Source organism: Magnolia sinica, chromosome 11 (genome assembly GCF_029962835.1).
Source record: "Magnolia sinica isolate HGM2019 chromosome 11, MsV1, whole genome shotgun sequence".
Lineage (NCBI taxonomy): Eukaryota > Viridiplantae > Streptophyta > Magnoliopsida > Magnoliales > Magnoliaceae > Magnolia > Magnolia sinica.
The window spans coordinates 2,775,001-2,785,821 of NC_080583.1; the positions used below are offsets into that span (position 1 = coordinate 2,775,001).

At 38.9% G+C, this 10,821-nt stretch overlaps 1 protein-coding gene across 1 annotated transcript in view; it reads left to right on the forward strand.

The window, feature by feature from the left end:
• Positions 1–6,324, forward strand: part of LOC131218566 (probable E3 ubiquitin-protein ligase ARI2) — a 15,223-nt gene extending 8,899 nt beyond the window's left edge. Inside the window, exons 2-7 of the mRNA XM_058213178.1 lie at positions 2,530–2,562; positions 2,659–2,944; positions 3,518–3,998; positions 4,878–5,426; positions 5,497–5,685; positions 6,115–6,324. Coding sequence (XP_058069161.1) covers positions 2,530–2,562; positions 2,659–2,944; positions 3,518–3,998; positions 4,878–5,426; positions 5,497–5,650 — 1,503 coding nt within the window. The 3' untranslated portion in view covers positions 5,651–5,685; positions 6,115–6,324. The remainder of the gene's footprint in view (positions 1–2,529; positions 2,563–2,658; positions 2,945–3,517; positions 3,999–4,877; positions 5,427–5,496; positions 5,686–6,114) is intronic.
• The last annotated feature ends 4,497 nt before the right edge of the window (positions 6,325–10,821 follow it).

Sequence of the window (10,821 nt, forward strand, 5' to 3'; positions counted from 1 at the left end):
AAATAAAGAAGGAAAAAAACAAAAGAGACGTGTTAAGATGGTAAAGCTCTGTGTATTTTATTGATAAAGAAAAGGGCCTATAAATAGGCTTTGCATCAAAACGCTTCAACCTAGCACTAAACACAACTCTTATAAAATAGGATTACATCAGAACACTTCAACCTAGCACTAACCACAACTCCTATAAAATAGGATCACACATAAGACACTTTCTCAGCCACGAAATCAAATAACCAAATACCTAAAGACTTGGTCAAACCTACCAATGACTAGAGCTTCCAATAAATATTAATAAATATGAAATAAAACATTTAAATCTTAACAACCTAGGCCCATTAATTAAAATTGTTTTTATGGGGAGAAATTACTAATATAAAGAGTTAACCATAAACTATCATCAAATCAATAGCAAAGAGAATAATATTGTAGGAGATTGCCGTCAACTTGGAAAAAAAAGAAGCCAAATAATACTCCAACTAATAGCGTCTACCATGAAGGATTACGTTTCACATGCAACCAATGGTTTTGATCATTGAACCATGGCCCCACTTGTACAAACTGAAAATTGAACCTTGTACTATGCAAGGGAGGGTATCTTGGAGGTTGATTGTCTGGTAACTTGAAGTTGATTTGCCCTGCTTTGGATGTTGTCCGTAGTGCAATAGGAATACTAGACAATCAACCTCCATGATACCCTCAGAATGTTGTCATATCACACCTACGCACTCGATATACGAAGACCCGAACCACTACTATGTGTCTAACCCGAAGACAAATTGATGATGAACCAGAAAGAAAACAGTTTGCAATAAGTTGTTATTGACAATTAGAGAGCAGATAGCCGAATGTTTGAATGAATAATAAAAACGGAACTGGAGAAGTACTTTTATAGACTTCAAAGTCACATTGAATGGGTGTATACGCACCCCTACTAACAGACATGGTTGTTGGGTTTTCAGTTAAGTTAGAAAATTCAAAACAAATGATTGTTCTGGAAACTTCAAAAAGGCAACAAAAACAGGCTTTGTAAGTATACTTGCACGCACTTACACCCCACACCCTGAAAGGGGCCTAAGCCCTATCCAAAATCCTTCTCTTATAATCCCAAAGTTTTTCACTTGTGGAACTAACCCCACACCACTACAAGACAAAAGGCCTTTGTTGCTTTTTAAAAATTTGCTTGTTAGATTCAAAAATCAAATCTTATTATTTGCTTGTTACATTACATATGATACTTTTAATGAAATTCCTGAGAGCTTTGTTTTCTAAACGGTAGACGTAATAGGAGTTGAATCGTATCGAATCACAAATCATATTGTACATCATAAGATTTTTATGATTTTCTTAAAAATATAAAAATATAAATAAAAGAAGCAATCATCCTTTTGCCATCAATATGCACCAAGTAATACCATGTCATGATAGTGTTAAAGGATTCTTATCTTTTCCTCTTCTTCTTTTTTTTTTTTCCCTTCTTGTTGTTTTTGTCTTTTAATAAAATTTCCTTAAAAAATATACTAGGATCCTTTAATTATTTGTTGTTCTTGTTACCTTTCTTGAATGTAAAATCACATTGGAAAAGCAACATTTGAATATGTAGAATGACGAAAAAAGATATTTTGATTTCTAACCATCATTCCACAATACATGCGAGTCAACATGATCGTAACCATCCATAAAAAACATTCCAAATAAGTCATACATCAATTTGGTGTTTTGACGAGTTAAGAAGTAAGAACAAAAAAGGCCCATGACTTAACGTTGAAGATAAGATATATCATTTAATCTCTTATAAAGAACAAAACAAAATGATTTACTTTTTCTAAACAATTCTGTTTTTTCTTTGGAAAGGTTTTTTGTCTAAATGATTCTTAAAGCCCCTCCCAATTTAAAAACATAGAATTAAAGCCAAGTGAAGCTTAAAATAGAAGAAAACAAATATAATTTGAAACGTAAATCATTGGATTCAAATCATAAAATTGTAGGATTTATATAAAAAAGGATTCAAAGTTGGGATTCAAATTGTTTTTCTCAAGATTCGACTTAAATTGTAAATCATTTATCTTAAATCGTAGGATTTTGGGCCACACAAAACTATGTCTAACTTGGTGCTTTCCGAATCCGACCCTGTAAGACCATAAGGCATCTAACTCTTTCACAATTGAGACAATTTCAATAGAAAAACCTTAAAATAATTTGATATTTAAAGACTTGTGGCGTTTTGAAATGCATATTTCCAACATATTTGTGTTTAAAATGGGTACATTTGAAATTCTATGTCCGTTTCTACGGTAAACCTTTCTTATGATGAGTTTGTATTACTTTGGATGGATTTCATTTGAAGTAATTGGATATACTTTGTTAAACATGGTCAATTTGATCCAACTTATCTAGCAATGTTGTTGATAATGGATGGTTTCTCGATCTTGTTTGACAAGCAATTTATAAATTGCATCAAATTCAGTGTCTGAATTTCTGTTTCTATTTTGGGGAATTGACTTTGTTTCATTACCCACTTGGAATTTACAGGTAATCACAAAAGAATCGCTTTTGGAAGCACAGGTGATTGCTTCTTTTGCATGCTCTTGACTCTCTTTCACTTCATCCCTAGGCTCTGAGTTAAGCTTAACGTGCTCATCCATTCCAAATTCTGTGCAGAGGGAAGATTTGTGCCAGGTAATGGACATGCTAATGCTGAAAGAACGACATGCACGCACTCTACTTATTCATCACCGTTGGAACGTTGAGCGTTTGTCAACAGAACTTGTAGAGAAGGGAAGGGATAGATTATTTTCTGAAGCAGGCGTGACTATAGAGGAGCGCAAAAAACATGCCTTGCCATGGTCATATTCACGGTCTTTAGTAACATGCAACATCTGTTTTGAAGAGGTTTCTCCAAATGCAGTTACAACAATGGATTGTGGCCACTGCTTTTGCAATGATTGTAAGCATTCTCCTTCGTCACCACATTTTCTATGGTTTTGTTGCAACAATACACAAAATAAAGTCTCAACTTTCTTGTTTCTATTACTTCTACAAATTAAGGGGCTAGATTTTTGTGCTAAACAGTTCTTTTTTGCTGTGTTTATCATCAACTTGCTTTTTCATAGATGTGGCTAATGTACTGTACGTGATCTGAGCCAGTCATCAGGTTGGCCATACCCTGATGGGCCATACACCAAAAATCACACCGTTTGGAATCCTAAGTTCCTAACCACCACTCTATTGGAGGAACTTCAGTGACGATGTTAGATGGTTAGAAGAAAAAAAGTTGATCAAAGCTCATTTGATCATCCATTCTCTCCTGAAATCCTCTGAATCCAGGTTTAGGAACTTGTCCAGTGGGTGTGAATTTTGGGTTGTGGCCAATCTGAGGTAGGACCTACTTAGTGATCATTTTCAATCTTGTAAATCTTGTCATGTGTGAAAAGTGGTTCACTGATCAAGTGAAAGAAAGAGAACTTTCTATTTCTTTTTCTCTAAATTAGGGGTTATTTGGATGTTTCTCTATGTGCAGGCTGGACTGAAAATTTTATTGTTCAGATAAATGATGGGCAAAGCAAGCACATAAGATGTATGGAGCACAAGTGCAATGCTATTTGCGATGAAGCTGTTGTAAGAAATCTCGTCAGTGCGAAACATCCTGATATTGCTGAGCGTTTTGACCGTCATCTCCTAGAATCTTACATCGTGGACAACAACAAGGTTAAATGGTGTCCTAGTGTCCCGCATTGCGGCAACGCGATACGTGTAAAGGGCGATTCTTATTGTGAGGTGGAATGCACGTGCGGGCTACAGTTCTGTTTCAATTGCTTATCGGAAGCACACTCCCCTTGTACATGCCAGATGTGGAAGTTTTGGGGCCAGAAATGCCAGGACGAGTCGGAAACAGTCAACTGGATTACTGTTAACACGAAGCCCTGCCCCACGTGTCACAAGATCGTTGAAAAGAATGGTGGCTGCAACCTTGTTGTCTGTACATGTCTACAGTCATTTTGGTGAGAGTTTTTCCCTATTATACTCTATGTTGCAATCATTGAAGTTTATGCAGATTATGCATGTGGTGTAGATCAATCTCCATTAAGCCTGGTACTTCTCTCAAACTAATTTCTTATATATGATTCTCATGTTGTTAGTGATCTTGAACACAAACGTGTCGTTGCCAGCCAGGGATATGGTTTGTTGGACAGAGCACTTCATGAGGCTTGATATGCTAACTTACCTGCAAATTTGAAAACCTATAATTTTTCATGAGATTTGCAAATCCCACACGAGTGCACACGTCAGCTAATACAGACGCTATCATGTATGCTAGTGTGGCAGACAGGTGCAGTATCCATGCCATCCATCGGAAGGGTACCACTATGTAGATTCCCCATCCTAGGAACCAGGTCCGTCCACTAGTCAGGTGTGCCAAAATTAACTGAAAAAAAGTACAGTTGTGAAAAAATCGGCCAAAGTTCTCTAACCAATCCACTTATTTCTAATATCATGGTGCACCTACTGAGTGGACCAACTTTATCTTTCACTAGTAGCATTGATACGTTGAGACCCACAAGATGGATGGCTTGGATATTTCACCTGTGTGCCACACTGGCTCATGTGGTGGCACGTGTATTAGCCAATGTGTACACACGTGGGCTTAGCAAAGCTCTATTTGTACTATTGCATGATAAAAATGTTAAAAAATAGGAAAAAGAAATTAAATGGTCAGAGAAATTACAAAAAAAAAAAAAACCTGGGATTTTTTTTTTTTTTTTTTAAATAATTATTTCTAGACAGCAGTTTGTGTTGGGAGCTGGAAATAAGCTCCCCTGACATTTGCTTGCAAATGCAAATTAAAGCTGGTCTTTTAAACTTTCACCTTCTCAATGCAGTTGGTTGTGCGGTGCTGCCACCGGCATATCCCATACGTGGACGACGATTGATAACCACTCTTGTGTACGCTTTGGAGAAGACATCACTGAAAAAGCCGAGTGTGCGAAGCGGGACCTTCATCGATACACACACTGCTACAACCGGTTCAACGCTCATAAAGATTCCCTCAAGCTCGAAAGCAACCTTAAGGAAACTATACAGAATAGTATATCTATCTTGGAAAGTAAGGAGCCTGGACTCAGAGACCATAGTTGGGCGATGAACGGACTCTACAGACTCTTCAGATCGAGGCGCATTCTTTCATATTCGTACCCATTTGCATTGTACATGTTTGGGAACAATATCTTCAAGAATGAAATGACAAAGAAGGAACTGGTATTGAAACAGAACCTATTCGAGGACCTGCAGCAGCAACTGGAAGTAAATGTAGAGAGGCTTTCAAATTTATTAGAGCAACCATTTGATCAGTTTCTGACACATAAAGTATTGGAGTTAAGGTTGCAAAGCATCAATCTCGCCACCCTCGTCAACGAGCTCTGCAAGAAAATGTAAGTCAGCCATCATGAACTCTTTAGGATTTGAGTTTTGTAACACATGTCAACCTGATTTCCTTTGCAGGTATGAGTGCATTGAAAACGATCTATTGGGTACCCTCCCACGGATGGTGCAAATTGCTCCATACAAACCGAAGGGTGTTCAGAGAGCATCGGGACTTTCAGTTTCATGGGATTCTGATCCAAGTTCAATGAGTACGGAAGCATGCAATTCATAAAGTTCTTCAGCAGGATTCCAATGCAAATAAAGCTGGTATGAACTCTTCTGCACAACTCAATGCCCATCTGGGCTGTTCAAACCTAAGACCTATTGTGGATGGAGCACATCCCCAAATTCAAACTAACTAGATGATCTTCGCTGTCTGGTTTCACCCATTGAATTTGGACAGCTGACCATTTGGTGGGGTTTGCCTGTCTTTCAATTTACCCACTGATGCCTCACACACACACACTTTTCTCCATGTTAGCTGAAGAGAGATTGACATTAAGTGAAGAGAGGATAGCTGCAAAAAAGACCCATATTTTCAGTGAATATTAATTTAAGCACTTAGTTGGATTTGCCAAATGATCTGATTCAGTGAAAATCACTGAAAATATCAAATTTCAGGGGTAAGTGCTGAGATTAAGTTTTATCAAATGGCCCCAGGACCTGCATTGCAATCTGACAGAAAATGTTGTGGGTTATATAGGAGCATCCTCCATCGTTGAATTCTTCAAGAGCAGACCTTTGGCTTGGAAGGGAATCAAAGTCTCTTGGGGATGCCATTTCCATCTCAATCTTGCTGGGGGAGGCAGTCAACAAGAGCTGAATCTGACCATCAAATCTGGAAACTATACAGTTGACATTAAATGACTGCACTGTAAAGATGAATTTCTTTGAAGTTTTTTTTTTTTTTTTTTTAAATTATTTATTTTCCCACGTATATGCTCTCTCTCTCTCTCTCTCTCTCTCTCTCAGATAGATGGCCTGTGAAAAAGAGCATTCCGTAGTGTTTCTGGATTCTCTTTTATACTTTGCTCTGTAAATGCCTTCTTTCAGTTCTGTGCACTGTCTATTTTATATGTGCATAGTCTCTATCCAATTTTGAGTTTCAATCTTGTGCATTCCTTTGTGGATGGTTAGGCTGGTTTTTATGATTGCTCACTGGATGGGGCCCACTGATGGGCCATCACCTAATGCACAATTCAGATGAGAAATGTGCCAAATGATGGAATGGTTAGCTGCAATGCTGCATGCAGGCGCACACTGGTCTGTGAATTTATGTGGGTCCCACCTTGTAGTGACCTGGCTCGAGCTTCAAGCTGGTCTGCTCATACAGTGGGCCATGTACAAGATAACACGTAGCTGGTTTATCCAAAATAAAAATAAAAATCAACCACTTTAATTACTTAGTACAATGACAATCATTTGGCACTAATCTGAATGTCCTAACTGTTCCTGCAGTTAGTACTTTGGTTTTTAATATTTACTAGTGGTGTCCATAATTCAGTGGTCCAATGATTTGGTGGGACAGACTATTGGTGGCCCATATACCAAAAACTTCTAGATCAAAAGATCTTGGCCATTGAATATCTGGCCTTATTTTGGTTGAATTGTAATTTTTTCTCTGTTAGTTGCTTATGAGTCAGGTTTGAGATCTGTGATTGTGAGATTTTGGTTCATGGACCATTGACTCTGGGGCCCATAGATTCCTCAGTTTGGATGGTTGAACCTGGACGTTACGATACAACATCACAGGAGTAGGATTTCCCCAGATGGGTGAGACAGGCCCAAGAATCCCAACATGGAATAAATGTAGTTCTGATGCAACATGGTTTGAACGTTGTCCCTCTTGTGCCCAGCTTCTATAGTAGACCCATGGTTGGAGAATCCTAACGATTCCATCCCTCTCAATTCTGATCTGGATAATTTTTACAGCATCTCCCATCTGTCGTGTGTCCGTTGGGTAACCAATTACTGAATCATGGGTAAGGTAGGTGATGTACAGTTAGAGATGGTCCATTGAGTTACTGACTGTTGGTATGTGTTGATATGCATAACAAGTCATGAATTTTCGTATGAAATGAAGTGAGATGCCAAACAACAAAATAGAAATTTGGAGCAATCTACTTCTGGAAATCGGTTAGAAAACAAACAACAAAAAATAGTATTTCATTCCAGTATTTTTTTTCTAAAAATGTTACTTCCAAAAAATCGTTTTTCTCTTTTTAATTTCAACTAATCCAAACACTAACTAAAATAAGGTAAATATGATGTCAGGTGGGCCACAATTCGAAACACTGGTGAAATTGGAAGCGGATTGCGTAGTGAGTAACTCACCACGCTTAGCGTACTGAGTAAACTCTGTGGGGTCCACCATGATTTATGTATTTTATCCGCTCCTTCGGTCCATTTTACCAGATAATTTTAGGGCTTGAACCCAAAAATGAAGCATATACAATGTTCAAATGGACCACACCATAGGAAACAGTTGAATTGAACGTCTACTGTTGAAATTTTCTTGAGAGCCACAAAAGTTTTGGATCAAGCTTATATTTGTGTTGTACCTTCATCCATGTCTGTATGATCTTATAAACAGGTTGGATGACAAATAAACATCACTGTGGGGCCTAGCAAGGTTTCAACGGTGGAAATCATTATCCCCACTGTTTACTGTGGTATGATGCACTTGATATTTGGATATACTTCAATTTTGGGCTCAACCCCTTAAATTAGATGGAAAAACCGATGGACGGCGTGGATAGATTACATACGTACAAGGTGGGCCCCACAGAGTTTACTCAGTACGATAAGAGCGTACTGAGTAACTCAGTACGCAATCCGATTTCGGTGAAATTCTCTTAACCGCACATTTGTTTGGTAAACATGGCCCACCTTATGATCATCCAGGCTTGGGTTTCTAATATGTACGTTGTTGGGATCACCTACGGCTATGATCTTTTGCACGTGTCTCCTCTCCTAAGAGCACTTGAGCGAGTGCCCGGTAAATGTGCATACAAGCGGCTGCGTGTGGCATTCACTACAACGAGATTGTATCAAAAGCTTTTTCTATAGCTCTGCTTATGGGGCCCAATGCATTTTTCATACAAAATCCAATCCGTCCAGAGCGGTCATCCCACGAATAAAGTGAGACTACCGAAACTGAAGGTTGATCCGACCATCATCCGGGCCAACATATGAATGTTGAAGTTTTTGGGTGGATTTCCTTTATTTTCTATGATATGTAATGATCGATTCGTACTGGGTTTCGGTAGTGACCTTACAGTACTAACGCATGTGCTAGAAAAGATCTGTAGGGCCCACCATGATGTATTTGTTTTATTCACCCATAGCACATCCATTTTTCTAGCTCATATTAGAGCATGAGCCCACAAATGAGGCCCATTACACAAAAAACAAAAAGAGGGGTGATTGAATGTCCACCATTAAAACTATTTGGTGGCCCCAAAGTTTTGAATGAAGTTGATATTTGTGTTTTTACTTCTTCCACATTTATGTGATTTTATCAAAAGGATAACTGGTAAATAAACATCATGGTGGGCCTTAGGAAACTTTTAAGGGTGGGTGTTTAACTGCCTCTGTCTCATGCAGTGTGGTGGTGTGGTCCACCTGACATTTATAAAAAAGTTGGCAAAATGAATGAACGGTATTGATAAAACACATACATTATGGTTGAGCCCGTGGAGAATGGTGGACCCCACACAGACAGCTGAGTATCTTCAGTCTACACGGACAAATACCGAACATCAGGCAGATCCCAACCCAGACGCGGATTGTTCGCGAGAATCCAACGGACGCGGATTTCCTGCGAAGGTTTCACAGGAACTTCCTGCCTAAGGATGCTGGGTGGGGCCCACGGAGATATTTGTGTGAAATCCATCTCGTCCATGCGTTTTTAGAGCTCATTTTATGACGTACTACCAAAAATTAGGTGTATCCAATACTTAAGTGGGCCACACGAGAGGAAATAGTGGGAATTCAGTGAGCACCGTTGAAGTATTCTTATGGCCATAAAAGTCCTGTATCAGTCTATATTTTCGGTTTTTTCACTTAATCCCACTTGGAATGACATTATAAACGGTTTAGATAGCATGTAAACATTAAGGTTGAGCCTAGGAAGGTTGGTGGAAATTTATTTCCCCAATTTTCTCTCCGGTGTGACCCCTTGAGTTTTGTATCTAACTTATATTTTTTTTATTGGTCTCGCTACCTAAAATTAGCTCGAAAAATGGATGAACGGAATGAATTTCTCACATAGCCCCACCCAGCATCCTTGCGCAGGCTTTCGCAGGAACTTCGAATCCAACCCGTCCACCACGGACGCGGATTGCATACTGACAGCGTCAATAGCGAGGTGGCTACTGACAATCGTCTGTGAGCTCCTGTGATATTAATGTGTTTCATCAAAGCCGTCCATTTATTGTTTAAGATCATTATAAATCACGAGCCAGAAATGAGGGAGATCCAGATTTATAGTGGACCACACCATAAGAAAACTATAGCCATTGAATGCCCACCATTAAAAATATTCTAAGGTTCACTGTAATATTATTTTGTCATCCAAACTGTTGATTAGGTCACGTACACCTGGATGAAGATAAAACTCAAATATCAGCTTAATCCAAAACTTATGTGGCTCTTAAGAAGTTTTTAATGATGAGTGTTCAATCAACTCTTTCCTACGGTGTGGTCCACATGAGATTTTGATATGGCTTATTTTTGGGATCATACCACAAATAGTCTGAAAAAATGGATGGAAGGCGTGGATAGGATACATACATCATGATAGGGCGCAGAGTACTGTCAGTAGCCACCTCGCTACTGATGCTGTCGGCACGCAATCCGCGTCCGTCCACCACGGAAGCGGATTCGCTGGTGTACCACACACCACCGACCTGACTAGTGTGATGACGTCATCCGTTCTGTGGGTCCATCATGAATCCATGAAGTATGTGTTATTCAAACCGTCCGTCCATTAAGCTAGCTTGTCGAAATGTTTGAATTGAAAACTAAGACAAATTCAAAGATCAAGTGGACCACAATGTAAAAGAAGTGGAGTTTGAACGGCTACTGTTGAAATCCTTTCGGGGGTCACAGATGTTTTGGATCAATACGAGCGTATTGGATATAAAATAAATGTTACGGTAGACCCTATAAATGTTTTAATGGTGAGAATCATTATCCCCATTGCTATTGGTGGTGTGGTCCACTTAAGCTTTGGAAATAATCATTTTTAGCATCATTCTCTAAAATGATTTCGCAAAATGGGTGAACGGTGGATATAATAAATACATCATTCTGTGGCCCATGTAATTTTAATCTGCTTTAAACCGTTCCTACATAGCTCGAAGAGCGGCAATGCTTGTCTTCGTACAACATTACCCACAC